Here is a 25,105-nt window from a genome sequence, read left to right as displayed (position 1 = left end):
CGCTGTTCGCCAAGAAAACAACGCCAGTTTTGAGGGTCTAAACATGCACAGAAACTCCTGAAACTTGGCACACACATCTGGCCTGGTAAAATTAACAATATTTTATTGTTGATTGTGCTATTTTTACAAAAATGACTCAATAGCGCCCCCTCGAAATTTTTAACGAAGCAGCCCCGGTTGTACGTTTAAGCAAGAACGACGAATATTTTCAGGTGTATGAGGGAGCCCAAGACCTACAAAAAAGTCTCTTGTACCCATATGCTAAAATGAACAGGAAGTGAGCTACGAATTTTTGAATGTCCCATTTTTGACGATTTTTGCACATTCACAGGGGGCAGACTTTTGCCCACCTCTCCTACACGTTTCATCCGACTGAGTTAAGACTTGGCCTGGACCATGTCAAGACCTGAGCCAACGACAGGGGGAAAAATTTTGACTTTTCGAAATACTATATGATGAGGGCGGGGCATCAAAATTTGTGTTTCACAATGAAAAAGGATATGCTTGATAACTCCCCGGTACATGCTCCAAAAAATCCCAAACTTGACATGTATGTTTATCGTCAAGGCCTGAAGTTATCTCTATGACAACATTCAGTTATATATGCAGCGCCACCTAGCCCTTGAGGCATGAAAAAAAAAGTACCCCACATACGGTATTTTGTACAAAAAATGTACACTCATTCTAAGTGTGATAACTAAGTCATTTATGAATATTCTTTTAGTTTCCACCACTCAAATTGTTCACTGGCTTCACACCGATCCAAACGTATGTACGTTTCCATTTTGTTTTATTCATTTTTTATTGCCCCTTTAGACACTAAAAGTAACATTGTGCAATGAGTACAACGAGCGATGATGTGTATATACACTTTTACAAAAAAATACCAATCAGGGCAACTCATTGCCTAAAAATAAAAAAGGACGCTGATTTTTGCAGGACTTAACAATCACCAAAACCCGTTGAGCTTGACACACACACTGGAAAAAAAATATTCTAAACGTTTATTATGCCATTTTCAAAGAAATTTTGCTTCCAATATGCCAGTACCCCAACGTGCAAGGACCCCAACGTGGCCCGGGCTGCGAGGGCCCTTTATAGCTGCTCGCAGCTCTAGTTAGGGCCCGAGCAGCGACCGCTGCGAGGTCCCTATTGTTTTTCGTTCGAATTATTATTATTATTATTATTATTCTTCTTCTTCTTCTTCTTCTTCTTCTTCTCCGTAAACGATCGCATTTTTGAGGACCTAAACATTCACGAAAACTCACCAAACTTTGCACACTCCTCAGGCCCGGCGAAAAATTTTATATTATGAAGTCGTCATAACAACGCGACTCTATAGCGCCCCCTAGCGTAGAAAAATAAAAGCCAAGCCTGGCACGTTTGAGCTAGAGCAACGAAAATTGGCAGGCACGTGTAGCACCCCGAGACGCACAAAAAAGTCTATTGGGACCATGTAGCTAAAATGTACAGGAAATGAGCTATGAATTTTTTTATGTCCAATTTTGGCCTATTTTGGCACATTCACTGTGGTCATGCTTTTTCCCCCTCTGCAAACATTTTTCATCCAATTCATATCAAACTTGGCATTTATCATCTCAAGACCTGAGAGAACAACTGGGCAAAAAGTCTTGCCTTTTAGAAATACTATATGATGGGGGCGGGGCATCAAATATTGTCTTGAAAATTTCATTTGTCCAGAAAGAGCAAATGCTTAATAACTCCCATGTTCAAGCTCCAAAAAATCTCAAACTTCTCAGGCAACGTAATAGTCACGGCCTGAAAACATCTATATGATAAAATTCAGTTATACATATAGCACCACCTAGTGGTAACAATAAATGTCATACTTTACGTTTTTAGCTACTGCGCTGAGCTCGTTGAAGGGATCCAGTTGAAAGTTGGTCAGAAAATCCTTAAGATGTTGATCATGCCCCACATCGAATATTGTAACTTTTCGCCAAAGGGCGTGGCCGCTACGGTGCCGCAAAGTCTGAAGATTTTTCGTGACAATAAAAGCTGCATGAACTTGACCGAGATGATCCCATCTTCTCAAAATTTCACACATTTGATGAGAGTCCAGCCCTAAAGACATCTACGAACTTATATTTCATCTTACTGATAGCGCCACCTAGTGGCAATTTTTTTTCTTACGAATTTTCTTGTACATTTTTCTCCAAACACGTTAACTGGACCAACCTCATATTTGCTCAGATGAGGGTTTCGGCCTTCATGATGTCACAACACGAAGTTTGTGAGTTTTCGCGAATCACTGTGGGCGTGGCTAAGCACTGTTCGCCAAGAAAACAACGCCAGTTTTGATGGTCTAAACATGCGCAGAAACTCATGAAACTTGGCACACACATCTGGCCTGGCAAAATGAGCAATATTTTATCATGTATTGTCCTATTTTTACAAAAATGACTCAATAGCGCCCCCTAGAAATTTTTAACGAAGCAGCCCCGATTGTACGTTTAAGCAAGATCTACGAAAATTTTTAGGTGTATGAGGGAGCCAAAGACCTACAAAAAAGTCTCTTGGACCCATATGCTAAAATGAACAGGAAGTGAGCTACGAATTTTTGAATGTCCCATTTTTGACGATTTTTGCACATTTTCAGGGGGCATACTTTTGCCCACTTCTCCTACACGTTTTATCCGACTGACTTATGACTTGACCTGGACCATGCCAAGACCTGAGCCAACAACAGACGGAAAATTCTTGACTTTTGGAAATACTATATGATGAGGGCGGGGCATCAAAATTTGTGTTTCGCACTGAAAAAGGATATGGTTAATAACTCCCCGATACATGCTCCAAAAAATCCCAAACTTGACATGTATGTTTATTGTCAAGGCCTGAAGGTATCTCTATGACAACATTCAGTTATATATGCAGCGCCACCTAGCCCTTGAGGCATGAAAAAAAAAATACCCCACTTACGGGATTTTGTACAAAAAATGTAAACTCATTCTAAGTGTGATAACTAAGTCATTTAGGAATATTCTTTTACTTTCCACCACTCAAAATATTCACTGGCATCAGACCTAACCAAACATACATATTTTTGTTATTTAGTTTTATGTATTTTTGATAGCCTCTATGGACATTAAAAGCAATATCGTGAATGAAGGCTATGCTTAATAACTCCCAGGTACATGCTCCAAAAAATCCCATACTTGAAATGTATATTTATAGTCAAGGCCTGAAGGTATCTCTATGACAAAATTCAGTTATAAATACAGCGCCACCTAGTCCTTGAGGCATAAAAAAAAAAAATGCCTCACTTACGGTATTTTTGCAAAAATTGTAAACTCATTGTAAGTGTGATAATTAAGTCATTTATGAATATTCTTTTACTTTCCACCACTCAATATGTTCACTGGTATCAGACCGATCCAAACATACGTATTTTTTATTTAGTTTTATTTATTTTTTGATCGCCTCTATGGACAATAAAAGCAACATTGTGCAATGAGTACGAGCGATGATGTGTGTATATATACTTTTACGAAAAATACCAATCAGGGCAACTCATTGCCTAAAAATAAAAAATAAGACGCTGATTTTTGCAGATCTTAACAATCACCAAAACCCATTGAGCTTGACACACTCATCACACCTGGCAAAAAAAATAAAAAATCCACATGTTTATCATGCCATTTTCAAAGAAATTCGGCTTCCAATGTGCCAGTACCCCAATGTGCAATTTCCCCAACGTGCAAGTACCCCAACGTGGCCCGGGCTGCGAGGGCCCTTTATAGCTGCTCGCAGCTCTAGTTATTATTATTCTTCTTCTTCTTCTTCTTTATTCTCCGCAAACGATCCCGATTTTGGGTACCTAAACATTCACGAAAACTCACCGAACTTTGCACACTCCTCAGGCCCGGCGAAAAATTTGATATTATGAAGTCGTCATACCAACGCGACTCTATAGCGCCCCCTAGCGTAGAAAAATAAAAGCCAAGCCCGGCACGTTTGAGCTGGAGCAACGAAAATGGGCAGGCACGTGTAGCACCCCGAGATGCACAAAAAAGTCTATTGGGACCATGTAGCTAAAATGTACAGGAAATGAGCTATGAATTTTTTAATGTCCAATTTTGGCCTATTTTGGCACATTCACTGTGGTCATGCTTTTTCCCCCTCTGCAAACATTTTTCATCCAATTCACATCAAACTTGGCATTTATCATCTCAAGACCTAAGAGAACAGCTGGGCAAAAAGTCTTGCCTTTTCGAAATACTATATGACGGGGGCGGGGCATCAAATATTGCCTTTAAAATTTCATTTGTCCAGAAAGAGCAAATGCTTAATAACTCCCATGTTCAAGCTCCAAAAAATCTCAAACTTCTCAGGCAACGTAATAGTCACGGCCTGAAAACATCTATATGATAAAATTCAGTTATACATATAGCGCCCCCTAGTGGTTACAATAAATGTCATACTTTACGTTTTTAGCTACTGTGCTGAGCTCGTTGAAGGGATCCATTTGAAAATTGGTCAGAAAGGCCTTAAGATGTTGATCATGCCCCACACCGAATATTGTAACTTTTCGCCAAAGGGCGTGGCCGCTACGGTGCCGCAAAGTCTGAAGATTTTTCGTGACAATAAAAGCTGCATGAACTTGACCGAGATGATCCTATCTTCTCAAAATTTCACACATTTGATGAGAGTCCAGCCCTAAAGACATCTACTGACTTATATTTCATCTAACTGATAGCGCCACCTAGTGGCAATTTTTTTTCTTACGAATTTTCTTCTACGTTTTTCTCCAAACACGTTAACTGGACCTACCTCATATTTGCTCAGATGAGGGTTTCGGCCTTCATGATGTCACAACACGAAGTTTGTGAGTTTTCGTGAATTGCTGTGGGTGTGGCTAAGCGCTGTTCACCAAGAAAACAACGCCAGTTTTGAGGGTCTAAACATGCACAGAAACTCATGAAACTTGGCACACACATCTGGCCTGGTAAAATGAGCAATATTTTATTGTTGATTGTGCTATTTTTACAAAAATGACTCAATAGCGCCCCCTAGAAGTTTTTAACGAAGCAGCCCCGGTTGTACGTTTAAGCAAGAACGACGAATATTTTTAGGTGTATGAGGAAGCCCAAGACCTACAAAAAAGTCTCTTGGACCCATATGCTAAAATGAACAGGAAGTGAGCTACGAATTTTTGAATGTCCCATTTTTGACAATTTTTGCACATTCACAGGGGCCAGACTTTTGCCCACTTCTCCTACACGTTTCATCTGACTAAGTTAAGACTTGACCTGGACCATGTCAAGACCTGAGCCAACGACAGGGGGAAAAATCTTGACCTTTCGAAATACTATATGATGAAGGCGGGGCATCAAAATTTGTGTTTCGCACTGAAAAAGGGTATGCTTAATAACTCCCCGGTACATGCTCCAAAAAATCCCAAACTTGACATGTATGTTTATCATCAAGGCCTGAAGCTATCTCTATGACAACATTCAGTTATATATGCAGCGCCACCTAGCCCTTGAGGCATAAAAAAAAAATACCCCACATACGGTATTTTGTACAAAAAATGTAAACTCATTCTAAGTGTGATAACTAAGTCATTTATGAATATTCTTTTAAATTCCACCACTCAAAATGTTCACTGGCATCAGACTTATCCAAACATATATATATTTTTATTTATTTTTGATAGCCTCTGTGGACATTAAAAGCAATATCGTGAATGAAGGATATGCTTAATAACTCCACGGTACATGCTCCAAAAAAAATCCCACACTTGACATGTATGCTTATAATCAAGGCCTGAAGGTATCTCGATGACAACATTCAGTTATAAATACAGCGCCACCTAGCCCTTGAGGCTTATATAAAAAAAAAAAAACACATACGGTATTTTGTACAAAAAAATGTAAATTCATTCTAAGTGTGATGACTAAGTCATTTATGAATATTCTTTTAGTTTCCACCACTCAAATTGTTCACTGGCTTCACACCGATCCAAACGTATGTACGTTTCCATTTTGTTTTATTCATTTTTGATTGCCCCTTTGGACAATAAAAGTAACATTGTGCAATGAGTACAACGAGCGATGATGTATATATACACTTTTACAAAAAATACCAATCAGGGCAACTCATTGCCTAAAAATAAAAAAGGCCGCTGATTTTTGCAGGTCTTAACAATCACCAAAACCCATTGAGCTTGACACACACTGGCAAAAAAAATATTCTACATTTAAACGTTTATTATGCCATTTTCAAAGAAATTTTGCTTCCAATATGCCAGTACCCCAACGTGCCAGTACCCCAACGTGCCAGTACCCTAACGTGCAAGTACCCCAACGTGCAAGGACTCCAATGTGGCCCGGGCTGCGAGGGCCCTTTATAGCTGCTCGCAGCTCTAGTTATTATTATTATTAGGGCCCGAGCAGCGACCGCTGCGAGGTCCCTATTGTTTTTGTAAAAATTATTATTATTATTATTATTATTATTCTTCTTTATTCTCCGCAAACAATCGCGATTTTGGGTACCTAAATATTCACGAAAACTCACCGAACTTTGCACACTCCTCAGGTCCGGCGAAAAATTTGATATTATGAAGTCGTTATAACAACGCGACTCTATAGCGCCCCCTAGCATAGAAAAATAAAAACCAAGCCCGGCACGTTTGAGCTAGAGCAACGAAAATTGGCAGGCACGTGTAGCACCCCGAGACGCACAAAAAAAGTCTATTGGGTCCATGTAGCTAAAATGTACAGGAAGTGAGCTATGAATTTTTTAATGTCCAATTTTGGCCTATTTTGGCACATTCACTGTGGTCATGCTTTTTCCCCCTATGCAAACATTTTTCATCCCATTGACTTCAAACTTGGTATTTATCATCTCAAGACCTAAGAAAACAGCTGGGCAAAAAGTCTTGCCTTTTCGAAATACTATATGACGGGGGCGGGGCATCAAATATTGCCTTTAAAATTTCATTTGTCCAGAAAGAGCAAATGCTGAATAACTCCCATGTACAAGCTCCAAAAAATCTCAAACTTCTCAGGCAACGTAATAGTCACGGCCTGAAAACATCTATATGACAAAATTCAGTTATACATATAGCGCCACCTAGTGGTTACAATAAATGTCATACTTTACGTTTTTAGCTACTGTGCTGAGCTCGTTGAAGGGATCCAGTTGAAAATTGGTCAGAAAAGCCTTAAGATGTTGATGATGCCCCACACCGAATATTGTAACTCTTCGCCAAAGGGCGTGGCCGCTACGGTGACGCAAAGTCTGAAGATTTTTCGTGACAATAAAAGCTGCATTAACTTGACCGAGATGATCCTATCTTCTCAAAATTTCACACATTTGATGAGAGTCCAGCTCTAAAGACATCTACTAACTTACATTTCATCTAACTGATAGCGCCACCTAGTGGCAATTTTTTTTCTTACGAATTTTCTTCTACGTTTTTCTCCAAACACGTTAACTGGACCTACCTCATATTTGCTCAGATGAGGGTTTCGGCCTTCATGATGTGACAACACGAAGTTTGTGAGTTTTCGCGAATTGCTGTGGGCGTGGCTAAGCGCTGTTCGCCAAGAAAACAACGCCAGTTTTGAGGGTCTAAACATGCACAGAAACTCCTGAAACTTGGCACACACATCTGGCCTGGTAAAATGAGCAATATTTTATTGTTGATTGTGCTATTTTTACAAAAATGACTCAATAGCGCCCCCTCGAAATTTTTAACGAAGCAGCCCCGGTTGTACGTTTAAGCAAGAACGACGAATATTTTCAGGTGTATGAGGGAGCCCAAGACCTACAAAAAAGTCTCTTGTACCCATATGCTAAAATGAACAGGAAGTGAGCTACGGATTTTTGAATGTCCCATTTTTGACGATTTTTGCACATTCACAGGGGGCAGACTTTTGCCCACCTCTCCTACACGTTTCATCCGACTGAGTTAAGACTTGGCCTGGACCATTTCAAGACCTGAGCCAACGACAGGGGGAAAAATTTTGACTTTTCGAAATACTATATGATGAGGGCGGGGCATCAAAATTTGTGTTTTGCAATGAAAAAGGATATGCTTGATAACTCCCCGGTACATGCTCCAAAAAATCCCAAACTTGACATGTATGTTTATCGTCAAGGCCTGAAGTTATCTCTATGACAACATTCAGTTATATATGCAGCGCCACCTAGCCCTTGAGGCATGAAAAAAAATACCCCACATACGGTATTTTGTACAAAAAATGTACACTCATTCTAAGTGTGATAACTAAGTCATTTATGAATATTCTTTTAGTTTCCACCACTCAAATTGTTCACTGGCTTCACACCGATCCAAACGTATGTGCGTTTCCATTTTGTTTTATTCATTTTTGATTGCCCCTTTGGACAATAAAAGTAAACATTGTGCAATGAGTACAACGAGCGATGATGTGTATATACACTTTTACAAAAAAATACCAATCAGGGCAACTCATTGCCTAAAAATAAATAAGGACGCTGATTTTTGCAGGTCTTAACAATCACCAAAATCCGTTGAGCTTGACAGACACTGGCAAAAAAAATATTCTACATGTAAACGTTTATTATGCCATTTTCAAAGAAATTTTGCTTCCAATATGCCAGTACCCCAACGTGCCAGTACCCCAACGTGCAAGTACCCCAACGTGCAAGGACCCCAACGTGGCCCGGGCTGCGAGGGCCCTTTATAGCTGCTCGCAGCTCTAGTTAGGGCCCGAGCAGCGACCGCTGCGAGGTCCCTATTGTTTTTGTAAAAATTATTATTATTATTATTATTATTATTATTATTAGGGCCCGAGCAGCGACCGCTGCGAGGTCCCTATTGTTTTTGTAAAAATTATTATTATTCTTCTTCTTCTTCTTCTTCTTCTTTATTCTCCGCAAACGATCGCGATTTTGGGTACCTAAACATTCACGAAAACTCACCGAACTTTGCACTTTCCTCAGGCCCGGCGAAAAATTTGATATTATTAAGTCGTCATAACAATGCGACTCGATAGCGCCCCCTAGCGTAGAAAAATAAAAACCAAGCCCGGCACGTTTGAGCTAGAGCAACAAAAATTGGCAGGCACGTGTAGCACCCCGAGACGCACAAAAAAGTCTATTGGGACCATGTAGCTAAAATGTGCAGGAAGTGAGCTATGAATTTTTTTATGTCCAATTTTGGCCTATTTTGGCACATTCACTGTGGTCATGCTTTTTCCCCCTTTGCAAACATTTTTCATCCAATTGACTTCAAACTTGGCATTTATCATCTCAAGACCTGAGAGAAAAACTGGGCAAAACATCTTGCCTTTTTGAAATACTATATGATGGGGGCGGGGCATCAAATATTGCCTTTAAAATTTCATTTGTCCAGAAAGAGCAAATGCTTAATAACTCCCATGTTCAAGCTCCAAAAAATCTCAAACTTCTCAGGCAACGTAATAGTCACGGCCTGAAAACATCTATATGATAAAATTCAGTTATACATATAGCGCCACCTAGTGGTTACAATAAATGTCATACTTTACGTTTTTAGCTACTGTGCTGAGCTTGTTGAAGGGATCCATTTGAAAATTGGTCAGAAAAGGCTTAAGATGTTGATCATGCCCCACACCGAATATTGTAACTTTTCGCCAAAGGGCGTGGCTGCTACGGTGACGCAAAGTCTGAAGATTTTTCGTGAAAATAAAAGCTGCATTAACTTGACCGAGATGATCCTATCTTCTCAAAATTTCACACATTTGTTGAGAGTCCAGCCCTAAAGACATCTACTGACTTATATTTCATCTAACTGATAGCGCCACCTAGTGGCAATTTTTTTTATTACGAATTTTCTTCTACGTTTTTCTCCAAACACGTTAACTGGACCTACCTCATATTTGCTCAGATGAGGGTTTCGGCCTTCATGATGTCACAACACGAAGTTTGTGAGTTTTCGTGAATTGCTGTGGGCGTGGCTAAGCGCTGTTCGCCAAGAAAACAACGCCGGTTTTGAGGGTCTAAACATGCACAGAAACTCATGAAACTTGGCACACACATCTGGCCTGGTAAAATGAGCAATATTTTAATGTTGATTGTGCTATTTTTACAAAAATGACTCAATAGCGCCCCCTAGAAAATTTTAATGAAGCAGCCCCGGTTGTACGTTTAAGCAAGATCTCCGAAAAATTTTAGGTGTATGAGGGAGCCCAAGACCTACATAAAAGTCTCTTGGACCCATATGCTAAAATGAACAGGAAGTGAGCTACGAATTTTTGAATGTCCCATTTTTGATGATTTTTGCACATTTACAGGGGGCATACCTTTGCCCACTTCTTCTCCACGTTTCATCCAACTGAGTTAAGACTTGACCTGGACAATGTCAAGACCTGAGCCAACGACAGGGGGGAAAATTTTGACTTTTCGAAATACTATATGATGAGGGCGTGGCATCAAAATTTGTGTTTCGCAATGAAAAAGGATATGCTTGATAACTCCCCGGTACATGCTCCAAAAAATCCCAAACTTGACATGTATGTTTATCGTCAAGGCCTGAAGTTATCTCTATGACAACATTCAGTTATATATGCAGCGCCACCTAGCCCTTGAGGCATAAAAAAAAAATACCCCACATACGGTATTTTGTACAAAAAATGTAAACTCATTCTAAGTGTGATAACGAAGTCATTTATGAATATTCTTTTAGTTTCCACCACTCAAATGTTCACTGGCATCAGACTTATCCAAACATATATATTTTTATTTATTTTTGATAGCCTCTATGGACATTAAAAGCAATATCGTGAATGAAGGATATGCTTAATAACTCCACGGTACATGCTCCAAAAAAAATCCCACACTTGACATGTATGCTTATAATCAAGGCCTGAAGGTATCTCTATGACAACATTCAGTTATAAATACAGCGCCACCTAGCCCTTGAGGCTTATATAAAAAATAAAAAAAATACGTATCCCACATACGGTATTTTGTACAAAAAATGTACACTCATTCTAAGTGTGATAACTAAGTCATTTATGAATATTCTTTTAGTTTCCACCACTCAAATTGTTCACTGGCTTCACACCGATCCAAACGTATGTACGTTTCCATTTTGTTTTATTCATTTTTGATTGCCCCTTTGGACAATAAAAGTAAACATTGTGCAATGAGTACAACGAGCGATGATGTGTATATACACTTTTACAAAAAAATACCAATCAGGGCAACTCATTGCCTAAAAATAAATAAGGACGCTGATTTTTGCAGGTCTTAACAATCACCAAAATCCGTTGAGCTTGACAGACACTGGCAAAAAAAAATATTCTACATGTAAACGTTTATTATGCCATTTTCAAAGAAATTTTGCTTCCAATATGCCAGTACCCCAACGTGCCAGTACCCCAAAGTGCAAGTACCCCAACGTGCAAGGACCCCAACGTGGCCCGGGCTGCGAGGGCCCTTTATAGCTGCTTGCAGCTCTAGTTATTATTCTTCTTCTTCTTCTTCTTTATTCTCCGCAAATGATCGCGACTTTGGGTACCTAAACATTCACGAAAACTCACCGAACTTTGCACACTCCTCAGGCCCGGCGAAAAATTTGATATTATTAAGTCGTCATAACAATGCGACTCGATAGCGCCCCCTAGCGTAGAAAAATAAAAACCAAGCCCGGCACGTTTGAGCTAGAGCAACAAAAATTGGCAGGCACGTGTAGCACCCCGAGACGCACAAAAAAGTCTATTGGGACCATGTAGCTAAAATGTACAGGAAGTGAGCTATGAATTTTTTTATGTCCAATTTTGGCCTATTTTGGCACATTCACTGTGGTCATGCCTTTTCCCCCTTTGCAAACATTTTTCATCCAATTGACTTCAAACTTGGCATTTATCATCTCAAGACCTGAGAGAACAACTGGGCAAAACATCTTGCCTTTTTGAAATACTATATGACGGGGGCGGGGCATCAAATATTGCCTTTAAAATTTCATTTGTCCAGAAAGAGCAAATGCTTAATAACTCCCATGTTCAAGCTCCAAAAAATCTCAAACTTCTCAGGCAACGTAATAGTCACGGCCTGAAAACATCTATATGATAAAATTCAGTTATACATATAGCGCCACCTAGTGGTTACAATAAATGTCATACTTTACGTTTTTAGCTACTGTGCTGAGCTTGTTGAAGGGATCCATTTGAAAATTGGTCAGAAAAGCCTTAAGATGTTGATCATGCCCCACACCGAATATTGTAACTTTTCGCCAAAGGGCGTGGCCACTACGGTGACGCAAAGTCTGAAGATTTTTCGTGAAAATAAAAGCTGCATTAACTTGACCGAGATGATCCTATCTTCTCAAAATTTCACACATTTGATGAGAGTCCAGCTCTAAAGACATCTACTAACTTACATTTCATCTAACTGATAGCGCCACCTAGTGGCAATTTTTTTTCTTACGAATTTTCTTCTACGTTTTTCTCCAAACACGTTAACTGGACCTACCTCATATTTGCTCAGATGAGGGTTTCGGCCTTCATGATGTCACAACACGAAGTTTGTGAGTTTTCGCGAATTGCTGTGGGCGTGGCTAAGCGCTGTTCGCCAAGAAAACAACGCCAGTTTTGAGGGTCTAAACATGCACAGAAACTCCTGAAACTTGGCACACACATCTGGCCTGGTAAAATGAGCAATATTTTATTGTTGATTGTGCTATTTTTACAAAAATGACTCAATAGCGCCCCCTCGAAATTTTTAACGAAGCAGCCCCGGTTGTACGTTTAAGCAAGAACGACGAATATTTTCAGGTGTATGAGGGAGCCCAAGACCTACAAAAAAGTCTCTTGTACCCATATGCTAAAATGAACAGGAAGTGAGCTACGAATTTTTGAATGTCCCATTTTTGACGATTTTTGCACATTCACAGGGGGCAGACTTTTGCCCACCTCTCCTACACGTTTCATCCGACTGAGTTAAGACTTGGCCTGGACCATGTCAAGACCTGAGCCAACGACAGGGGGAAAAATTTTGACTTTTCGAAATACTATATGATGAGGGCGGGGCATCAAAATTTGTGTTTCGCAATGAAAAAGGATATGCTTGATAACTCCCCGGTACATGCTCCAAAAAATCCCAAACTTGACATGTATGTTTATCGTCAAGGCCTGAAGTTATCTCTATGACAACATTCAGTTATATATGCAGCGCCACCTAGCCCTTGAGGCATGAAAAAAAAATACCCCACATACGGTATTTTGTACAAAAAATGTAAACTCATTCTAAGTGTGATAACGAAGTCATTTATGAATATTCTTTTAGTTTCCACCACTCAAAATGTTCACTGGCATCAGACTTATCCAAACATATATATATTTTTATTTATTTTTGATAGCCTCTATGGACATTAAAAGCAATATCGTGAATGAAGGATATGCTTAATAACTCCACGGTACATGCTACAAAAAAAATCCCACACTTGACATGTATGCTTATAATCAAGGCCTGAAGGTATCTCTATGACAACATTCAGTTATAAATACAGCGCCACCTAGCCGTTGAGGCTTATATAAAAAAAATAAAAAAAATACCCCACATACGGTATTTTGTACAAAAAATGTACACTCATTCTAAGTGTGATAACTAAGTCATTTATGAATATTCTTTTAGTTTCCACCACTCAAATTGTTCACTGGCTTCACACCGATCCAAACGTATGTACGTTTCCATTTTGTTTTATTCATTTTTGATTGCCCCTTTGGACAATAAAAGTAAACATTGTGCAATGAGTACAACGAGCGATGATGTGTATATACACTTTTACAAAAAAATACCAATCAGGGCAACTCATTGCCTAAAAATAAATAAGGACGCTGATTTTTGCAGGTCTTAACAATCACCAAAATCCGTTGAGCTTGACAGACACTGGCAAAAAAAATATTCTACATGTAAACGTTTATTATGCCATTTTCAAAGAAATTTTGCTTCCAATATGCCAGTACCCCAACGTGCCAGTACCCCAACGTGCAAGGACCCCAACGTGGCCCGGGCTGCGAGGGCCCTTTATAGCTGCTCGCAGCTCTAGTTATTATTCTTCTTCTTCTTCTTCTTCTTCTTCTTCTTCTTTATTCTCCGCAAACGATCCCGATTTTGGGTACCTAAACATTCACGAAAACTCACCGAACTTTGCACACTCCTCAGGCCCGGCGAAAAATTTGATATTATGAAGTCGTCATAACAACGCGACTCTATAGCGCCCCCTAGCGTAGAAAAATAAAAACCAAGCCCGGCACGTTTGAGCTAGAGCAACGAAAATTGGCAGGCACGTGTAGCACCCCGAGACGCACAAAAAAGTCTATTGGGACCATGTAGCTAAAATGTACAGGAAGTGAGCTATGATTTTTTTAATGTCCAATTTTGGCCTATTTTGGCACATTCACTGTGGTCATGCTTTTTCCCCCTATGCAAACATTTTTCATCCCATTGACTTCAAACTTGGCATTTATCATCTCAAGACCTGAGAGAACAACTGGGCAAAACATCTTGCCTTTTTGAAATACTATATGACGGGGGCGGGGCATCAAATATTGCCTTTAAAATTTCATTTGTCCAGAAAGAGCAAATGCTTAATAACTCCCATGTTCAAGCTCCGAAAAATCTCAAACTTCTCAGACAACGTAATAGTCACGGCCTGAAAACATCTATATGATAAAATTCAGTTATACATATAGCGCCACCTCGTGGTTACAATAAATGTCATACTTTACGTTTTTAGCTACTGTGCTGAGGTTGTTGAAGGGATCCATTTGAAAATTGGTCAGAAAAGCCTTAAGATGTTGATCATGCCCCACACCGAATATTGTAACTTTTCGCCAAAGGGCGTGGCCGCTACGGTGACGCAAAGTCTGAAGATTTTTCGTGAAAATAAAAGCTGCATTAACTTGACCGAGATGATCCTATCTTCTCAAAATTTCACACATTTGATGAGAGTCCAGCCCTAAAGACATCTACTGACTTATATTTCATCTAACTGATAGCGCCACCTAGTGGCAATTTTTTTTCTTACGAATTTTCTTCTACGTTTTTCTCCAAACACGTTAACTGGACCTACCTCATATTTGCTCAGATGAGGGTTTCGGCCTTCATGATGTCACAACACGAAGTTTGTGAGTTTTCGCGAATTGCTGTGGGTGTGGCTAAGCGCTGTTCGCCAAGAAAACAACGCCAGTTTTGAGGGTCTAAACATGCACAGAAACTCATGAAACTTGGCACACACATCTGGCCTGGTAAAATGAGCAATATTTTATTGTTGATTGTGCTATTTTTACAAAAATGACTCAATAGCGCCCCCTAGAAGTTTTTAACGAAGCAGCCCCTGTTGTACGTTTAAGCAAGAACGACGAATATTTTTAGGTGTATGAGGGAGCCCAAGACCTACAAAAAAGTCTCTTGGACCCATATGCTAAAATGAACAGGAAGTGAGCTACGAATTTTTGAATGTCCCATTTTTGACAATTTTTGCACATTCACAGGGGGCAGACTTTTGCCCACTTCTCCTACACGTTTCATCTGACTGAGTTAAGACTTGACCTGGACCATGTCAAGACCTGAGCCAACGACAGGGGGAAAAATCTTGACTTTTCGAAATACTATATGATGAAGGCGGGGCATCAAAATTTGTGTTTCGCACTGAAAAAGGATATGCTTAATAACTCCCCGGTACATGCTCCAAAAAATCCCAAACTTGACATGTATGTTTATCGTCAAGGCCTGAAGCTATCTCTATGACAACATTCAGTTATATATGCAGCGCCACCTAGCCCTTGAGGCATAAAAAAAAATACCCCACATACGGTATTTTGTACAAAAAATGTAAACTCATTATAAGTGTGATAACTAAGTCATTTATGAATATTCTTTTAGTTTCCACCACTCAAAATGTTCACTGGCATCAGACTTATCCAAACATATGTATATTTTTATTTATTTTTGATAGCCTCTGTGGACATTAAAAGCAATATCGTGAATGAAGGATATGCATAATAACTCCACGGTACATGCTCCAAAAAAAATCCCACACTTGACATGTATGCTTATAATCAAGGCCTGAAGCTATTTCTATGACAACATTCAGTTATAAATACAGCGCCGCCTAGCCCTTGAGGCATAATATATAAAAAAAAAAACACATACGGTATTTTGTACAAAAAATGTAAACTCATTCTGAGTGTGATAACTAAGTCATTTATGAATATTCTTTTAGTTTCCACCACTCAAATTGTTAACTGGCTTCACACCGATCCAAACGTATGTACGTTTCCATTTTGTTTTATTCATTTTTGATTGCCCCTTTGGACAATAAAAGTAACATTGTGCAATGAGTACAACGAGCGATGATGTATATATACACTTTTACAAAAAATACCAATCAGGGCAACTCGTTGCCTAAAAATAAATAAGGACGCTGATTTTTGCAGGTCTTAACAATCACCAAAACCCGTTGAGCTTGACACACACTGGCAAAAAAAATATTCTACATGTAAACGTTTATTATGCCATTTTCAAAGAAATTTTGCTTCCAATATGCCAGTACCCCAACGTGCCAGTACCCTAACGTGCAAGTACCCCAACGTGCAAGGACCCCAACGTGGCCCGGGCTGCGAGGGCCCTTTATAGCTGCTTGCAGCTCTAGTTATTATTCTTCTTCTTCTTCTTCTTCTCCGTAAACGATCGCATTTTTGAGTACCTAAACATTCACGAAAACTCACCTAACTTTGCACACTCCTCAGGCCCGGCGAAAATTTTTATATTATGAAGTCGTCATAACAACGCGACTCTATAGCGCCCCCTAGCGTAGAAAAATAAAAACCAAGCCTGGAACGTTTGAGCTAGAGCAACGAAAATTGGCAGGCACGTGTAGCACCCCGAGACGCACAAAAAAAGTCTATTGGGACCATGTAGCTAAAATGTACAGGAAATGAGCTATGAATTTTTTTATGTCCAATTTTGGCCTATTTTGGCACATTCACTGTGGTCATGCTTTTTCCCCCTCTGCAAACATTTTTCATCCAATTCACATCAAACTTGGCATTTATCATCTCAAGACCTGAGAGAACAACTGGGCAAAAAGTCTTGCCTTTTCGAAATACTATATGATGGGGGCGGGGCATCAAATATTGTCTTTAAAATTTCATTTGTCCAGAAAGAGCAAATGCTTAATAACTCCCATGTTCAAGTTCCAAAAAATCTCAAACTTCTCAGGCAACGTAATAGTCACGGACTGAAAACATCTATATGATAAAATTCAGTTATACATTTAGCGCCACCTAGTGGTGACAATAAATGTCATACTTTACGTTTTTATCTACTGCGCTGAGCTCGTTGAAGGGATCCAGTTGAAAGTTGGTCAGAAAAGCCTTAAGATGTTGATCATGCCCCACACCGAATATTGTAACTTTTCACCAAAGGGCGTGGCCGCTACGGTGCCGCAAAGTCTGAAGATTTTTCGTGACAATAAAAGCTGCATGAACTTGACCGAGATGATCCTATCTTCTCAAAATTTCACACATTTGATGAGAGTCCAGCCCTAAAGACATCTACGAACTTATATTTCATCTTAATGATAGAGCCACCTAGTGGCATATTTTTTTTCTTACGAATTTTCTTGTACATTTTTCTCCAAACACGTTAACTGGACCTACCTCATATTTGCTCAGATGAGGGTTTCGGCCTTCATGATGTCACAACACGAAGTTTGTGAGTTTTCGCGAATTGCTGTGGGCGTGGCTAAGCACTGTTCGCCAAGAAAACAACGCCAGTTTTGAGGGTCTAAACATGCTCAGAAACTCCTGAAACTTGGCACACACATCTGGCCTGGTAAAATGAGTAAAATTTTATTGTTGATTGTGCTATTTTTACAAAAATGACTCAATAGCGCCCCCTCGAAATTTTTAACGAAGCAGCCCCGGTTGTACGTTTAAGCAAGAACGACGAATATTTTTAGGTGTATGAGGGAGCCCAAGACCTACAAAAAAGTCTCTTGTAACCATATGCTAAAATGAACAGGAAGTGAGCTACGAATTTTTTAATGTCCCATTTTTGACGATTTTTGCACATTCACAGGGGGCAGACTTTTGCCCACTTCTCCTACACGTTTCATCCGACTGAGTTAAGACTTGACCTGGACCATGTCAAGACCTGAGCCAACGACAGGGGGAAAAATCTTGACTTTTCGAAATACTATATGATGAAGGCGGGGCATCAAAATTTGTGTTTCGCACTGAAAAAGGATATGCTTAATAACTCCCCGGTACATGCTCCAAAAAATCCCAAACTTGACATGTATGTTTATCGTCAAGGCCTGAAGCTATCCCTATGACAACATTCAGTTATATATGCAGCGTCACCTAGCCCTTGAGGCATAAAAAAAAAATACCCCACATACGGTATTTTGTACAAAAAATGTAAACTCATTCTAAGTGTGATAACTAAGTCATTTATGAATATTATTTTAGTTTCCACCACTCAAAATGTTCACTGGCATCAGACTTATCCAAACATATATATATTTTTATTTATTTTTGATAGCCTCTGTGGACATTAAAAGCAATATCGTGAATGAAGGATATGCATAATAACTCCACGGTACATGCTCCAAAAAAAATCCCACACTTGACATGTATGCTTATAATCAAGGCCTGAAGGTATTTCTATGACAACATTCAGTTATAAATACAGCGCCACCTAGCCCTTGAGGCTTATATAAAAAAAAAAGAAAAAATACCCCACATACGGTATTTTGTACAAAAAATGTAAACTCATTCTAAGTGTGATAACTAAGCCATTTATGAATATTCTTTTAGTTTCCACCACTCAAATTGTTCACTGGCTTCACACCGATCCAAACGTATGTACGTTTCCATTTTGTTTTATTCATTTTTGATTGCCCCTTTGGACAATAAAAGTAACATTGTGCAATGAGTACAACAAGCGATGATGTGTATATAGACTTTTACAAAAAATACCAATCAGGGCAACTCATTGCCTAAAAATAAAAAAGGACGCTGATTTTTGCAGGTCTTAATAATCACCAAAACCTGTTGAGCTTGACACACACTGGCAAAAAAAATATTCTACATGTAAACGTTTATTGTGCCATTTTCAAAGAAATTTTGCTTCCAATATGCCAGTACCCCAACGTGCCAGTACCCTAACGTGCAAGTACCCCAACGTGCAAGGACCCCAACGTGGCCCGGGCTGCGAGGGCCCTTTATAGCTGCTCGCAGCTCTAGTTATTCTTCTTCTTCTTCTTCTTCTTCTTCTTCTTCTTCTTTATTCTCCGCAAACAATCGCGATTTTGGGTACCTAAATATTCACGAAAACTCACCGAACTTTGCACACTCCTCAGGTCCGGCGAAAAATTTGATATTATGAAGTCGTTATAACAACGCGACTCTATAGCGCCCCCTAGCATAGAAAAATAAAAACCAAGCCCGGCACGTTTGAGCTAGAGCAACGAAAATTGGCAGGCACGTGTAGCACCCCGAGACGCACAAAAAAGTCTATTGGGACCATGTAGCTAAAATGTACAGGAAGTGAGCTATGAATTTTTTAATGTCCAACTTTGGCCTATTTTGGCACATTCACTGTGGTCATGCTTTTTCCCCCTATGCAAACATTTTTCATCCCATTGACTTCAAACTTGGCATTTATCATCTCAAGACCTAAGAGAACAGTTGGGCAAAAAGTCTTGCCTTTTCGAAATACTATATGACGGGGGCGGGGCATCAAATATTGACTTGAAAATTTCATTTTTCCAGAAAGAGCAAATGCTGAATAACTCCCATGTACAAGCTCCAAAAAATCTCAAACTTCTCAGGCAACGTAATAGTCACGGCCTGAAAACATCTATATGACAAAATTCAGTTATACATATAGCGCCACCTAGTGGTTACAATAAATGTCATACTTTACGTTTTTAGCTACTGTGCTGAGCTCGTTGAAGGGATCCAGTTGAAAATTGGTCAGAAAAGCCTTAAGATGTTGATCATGCCCCACACCGAATATTGTAACTTTTCGCCAAAGGGCGTGGCCGCTACGGTGACGCAAAGTCTGAAGATTTTTCGTGACAATAAAAGCTGCATTAACTTGACCGAGATGATCCTATCTTCTCAAAATTTCACACATTTGATTAGAGTCCAGCCCTAAAGACATCTACTAACTTATATTTCATCTAACTGATAGCGCCACCTAGTGGCAATTTTTTTTCTTACGAATTTTCTTCTACGTTTTTCTCCAAACACGTTAACTGGACCTATCTCATATTTGCTCAGATGAGGGTTTCGGCCTTCATGATGTCACAACACGAAGTTTGTGAGTTTTCGCGAATTGCTGTGGGCGTGGCTAAGCGCTGTTCGCCAAGAAAACAACGCCAGTTTTGAGGGTCTAAACATGCACAGAAACTCATGAAACTTGGCACACACATCTGGCCTGGTAAAATGAGCAATATTTTATTGTTGATTGTGCTATTTTTACAAAAATGACTCAATAGCGCCCCCTCGAAATTTTTAACGAAGCAGCCCCGGTTGTACGTTTAAGCAAGAACGACGAATATTTTTAGGTGTATGAGGGAGCCCAAGACCTACAAAAAAGTCTCTTGTACCCATGTGCTAAAATGAACAGGAAGTGAGCTACGAATTTTTGAATGTCCCATTTTTGACGATTTTTGCACATTCACAGGGGGCAGACTTTTGCCCACTTCTCCTACACGTTTCATCCGACTGAGTTAAGACTTGGCCTGGACCATGTCAAGACCTGAGCCAACGACAAGGGGAAAAATTTTGACTTTTCGAAATACTATATGATGAGGGCGGGGCATTAAAATTTCTGTTTCGCAATGAAAAAGGATATGCTTGATAACTCCCCGGTACATGCTCCAAAAAATCCCAAACTTGACATGTATGTTTATCGTCAAGGCCTGAAGTTATCTCTATGACAACATTCAGTTATATATGCAGCGCCACCTAGCCCTTGAGGCATGAAAAAAAAATACCCCACATACGGTATTTTGTACAAAAAATGTAAACTCATTCTAAGTGTGATAACGAAGTCATTTATGAATATTCTTTTAGTTTCCACCACTCAAAATGTTCACTGGCATCAGACTTATCCAAACATATATATATTTTTATTTATTTTTGATAGCCTCTATGGACATTAAAAGCAATATCGTGATTGAAGGATATGCTTAATAACTCCACGGTACATGCTCCAAAAAAAATCCCACACTTGACATGTATGCTTATAATCAAGGCCTGAAGGTATCTCTATGACAACATTCAGTTATAAATACAGCGCCACCTAGCCCTTGAGGCTTATATAAAAAAAAATAAAAAATACCCCACATACGGTATTTTGTACAAAAAATGTACACTCATTCTAAGTGTGATAACTAAGTCATTTATGAATATTCTTTTAGTTTCCACCACTCAAATTGTTTACTGGCTTCACACCAATCCAAACGTATGTACGTTTCCATTTTGTTTTATTCATTTTTGATTGCCCCTTTGGACAATAAAAGTAACATTGTGCAATGAGTACAACGAGCGATGATGTGTATATACACTTTTACAAAAAAATACCAATCAGGGCAACTCATTGCCTAAAAATAAAAAAGGACGCTGATTTTTGCAGGTCTTAACAATCACCAAAACCCGTTGAGCTTGACACACACACTGGCAAAAAAATATTCTACATTTAAACGTTTATTATGCCATTTTCAAAGAAATTTTGCTTCCAATATGCCAGTACCCCAATGTGCCAGTACCCCAACGTGCAAGTACCCCAACGTGCAAGGACCCCAACGTGGCCCGGGCTGCGAGGGCGCTTTATAGCTGCTCGCAGCTCTAGTTGTAACATGTATTTGTTACATGTTTTGATGCATTTTTATGCTTTATAAAACATTTATGTCTGAATTTTGGGAGGCTTGGAACGGATTAGGGCATTTACATGGAAAATGCGTCTCTACTTACAAATTTTTCTACTTAAGAACTTTCTTCCGGAACCAATTAATTTCGTAAGTAGAGGTACCACTGTACTACATTCACACACTTGACTAAACCATGTCGAACTCGAGCAGGGGATGCAGCCGCAATGTCCCCGAGGCTGTCACTCTGCTCCTTCACTCAGACCGAGTCGGGAATTTGATCCAGTTAACACGGTTGGAGAAAAACGTCGAAAAAAAAAAAGCGGGGATTTTTTTTTTTTTGTCAGTAGGTGTTGCTATCATTACGATGAAGATAAGTTCATAGCTGTTTTCAGGACTGGACTGTCATCAAATGCGTGAAATTTTGAAATTTCTGGGTCAAGTTAAAGCAGCTTTTATTGTCATGGTGAATCATCAGACTTTGCGGCATTGCCATGGCCACGCCCTTTGCCGAAACTTCATCATATTCTTTGGGGCATGATCAATATCTAAAGGCTTTTCTGACCAATTTTCAACTTGATCCCTTCAGCGGGCTCGGCACAGTATATAAAAACATAAAGTATGACATTTATAATCACCACTAGGTGGTGCTATATGTATAACCGAATGTTATCATGTGGATGTCTTCAGGCCGTGACTATTAAGATAAATGTGAAGTCTGGGATTTTTTTTTTTTTTTTTTTTTAGCTTTTATTGGGGAGTTATCAAGCATTTCCTCTTTCTAGACAAATCAAATTTTAAACCCAATATTTGATGCCCCGCTCCCATAATATAGTATTTAGAAAAGTTAAGATTTTTTCCCCAGTTGTTGCCCCAGGTCACATGTGAGTGAGTGAGTGAGTGAGTGAGTGAGTGAGTGAGTGAGTGAGTGAAAAAAAAAAAAATCCGTGCGTGCTGTCAAATTGCCGCGGTTGTGACGTCACGCAGCCGACAAATTCGCCCGGCCCCGTTTGCGACGCGCCACTCTGCGATTGGCTGGAGGGGTATAAACACTGTCTTACCACAGAAACGTCCCGCTGTTCACCAAACAAACACAAAATGGCAAAATACAGACTGGGGGGGTTAGGACAAAATCACCACCAGACATTAAGAGAAGCCCATAGCTGTAAATTGAGAAGTAGTTTTTTGTTTAAATCCTGTATTTAAAAAGCGCCTTTTCCTGAGTGAAAACGACAGACCGAGCCTTTCATACATAATGACGTCATCCAGCCCCCCATTTCGGTCGAAATGGACCCAAAATGGTGTCAATCGCTTGACTTTTCGAATTAATATATGAAGGGGGCAGGGCATCAAATTTTGCCTTTAATGTTTCCTTTGTCACAAAAGAGGAAATGCTTGATAACTCCCCTGTACAAGCTCCAAAAAAAATCTATATCTTAATAGTTACGGCCTAAAAACATATATGATAACATTTCGTTATACATGTAGCGCCACCTCGTGGTGACAAGAAATGTCATGCTTTATGTTTTTATCTACTGCGCCAACCTACTGTGTGTGTCTGTGGGGGGGGGGGTATGTGTGTGTCTGTGGCATTGTCTTTTGTCAAAGTGGTATTTAAATTCAATGACAACTCTGCAGGAACTCTGATACACCAGGACCGAATTTTGAAGACGATGGGCAATGTGGCACTCGCCCTCCACCTGCTTTGTGAGCGGGCCAGTTCAACATCAATGTGGCTGCCATATATTCGCAGTCTTCCCCAGGATTACAGTACCCCACTGTACTACCAGCCGGAAGAGGTGCAGCTGCTTCTGGGCACACAAGCCATTCAAGATGTCTTTAGCCAGTTTAAAAACACAGCACGCCAGTACGCCTACTTCTACAAACTTTTACAGGTAGGGAAACTTATGTTTTGCATTTAGAATACTCTACACGTGAATAACAGGATGTCAAATTAGTGTGCTATACGTGTCCATCTCACTTAGAATATTGTGTGGATGTTAGTTATTTTTTAATCAAAACGTTTTATTGTGTGCCCCATTTTCAAGACTTAACTCATTCACTCCCAACCATTTTCACTAAGTGTTTTCCTGCATTTTGACTCATTTTTCAAGGCCCGTGAAATATTATGTTCTATTGGTATAAAAATATGGAACATACCAAAAACAGAGATTGGAGTCTCTTCTTTTATCAGGGGAAAAAAAAAAAAGTATATTCCTTTCTGTTTCCGCTGTGCAACAATTAGCAATAGAACATAGCTAAGTTTCATCGTTTTTCACAATTCTGCTTGGAACTGTGGAGGAAATCAGCCTTTTTTAACATGGCCTAGTTGATCTCTTATACTCTGCTGCCACTCAACCATTTTCTGCAGTCGAGAGACTGCATCAAAGCCTTCTCTATGCTAGGCATCAAAAACGTATAAGTATGTCTTTGGGACAATTTAAAACATTTAAAATATGACGTATTTATACGTTTTTGGGAGCTAATGAGTTAAAAGGACATAGTAATTTCATGTTTAGTTTGTTTAAAAAAAAAAAAAAAAAAGTGTGCAGAATGCTCTCCATCTGTTTCACATGCTTCATCTTCCTGTTTCTTCCCCCTTCTATGTATAGACCCTTCCAGTGTGATGTCACATTGAATTGCGCCCCTAGCGGTGGGGGTCAGCGCGTCAATGCGAGTGAATTAGAAAACAATCCGTGTGAGCTAGAAAATAGGTCAAACAGTTGATAAATCAGCTACCAATGCTATGGTGAACTTGTACGCGGCCGACAGATGCTCTAATACAGGGGTGTCCAAACTACGGCCCAGGGGGCCATTTGCGGCCCTCCAACCATTTTTCAGTGTCCCGCGACATATGCTAAAAATGGCATTTGACTCAGTTAAAATAAATTAACAAAAACAAAAATGTTTGAGATGGTCAAAGTAAGAAGGGAGGGTGTCGAAAAACACAGGTGCCATTAAACGTTATTTTAGTTAACTAACGAAATAACTAAAACTAAAATTCAAAAAACAATTTTAACGGAATAAAATAAAAACGAAAATGCTTTTTAAAAAATGAAAACTAACAAACTACATTTTATGTTTACAAAATTATAGCAAACATGTCCTTCGTTTTAGTCTTTGGTAATTAATTTAATGCATGAGCCGTTGGAGATGATTTCAAATGTGATTTTTAGTAGATTTATTTTGATAAAAACTGGAATAATGACGATTGCAAGTATG

At 39.4% G+C, this 25,105-nt stretch overlaps 1 protein-coding gene across 5 annotated transcripts in view; it reads left to right on the top strand.

The window, feature by feature from the left end:
- Window positions 1-25,105, top strand: part of setd3 (SET domain containing 3, actin histidine methyltransferase) — a 412,972-nt gene that overhangs the window by 133,419 nt on the left and 254,448 nt on the right. For all 5 annotated transcript variants that reach the window (XM_077538338.1, XM_077538340.1, XM_077538339.1 and 2 more), the window contains one exon: window positions 23,522-23,778. In XM_077538338.1, coding sequence (XP_077394464.1) covers window positions 23,522-23,778 — 257 coding nt within the window. The remainder of the gene's footprint in view (window positions 1-23,521; window positions 23,779-25,105) is intronic.

This window comes from Festucalex cinctus, chromosome 12 (genome assembly GCF_051991245.1).
Source record: "Festucalex cinctus isolate MCC-2025b chromosome 12, RoL_Fcin_1.0, whole genome shotgun sequence".
Lineage (NCBI taxonomy): Eukaryota > Metazoa > Chordata > Actinopteri > Syngnathiformes > Syngnathidae > Festucalex > Festucalex cinctus.
Note: the sequence above shows the minus strand (reverse complement) of the source record. Positions and strands in the feature narration are given on the sequence as shown.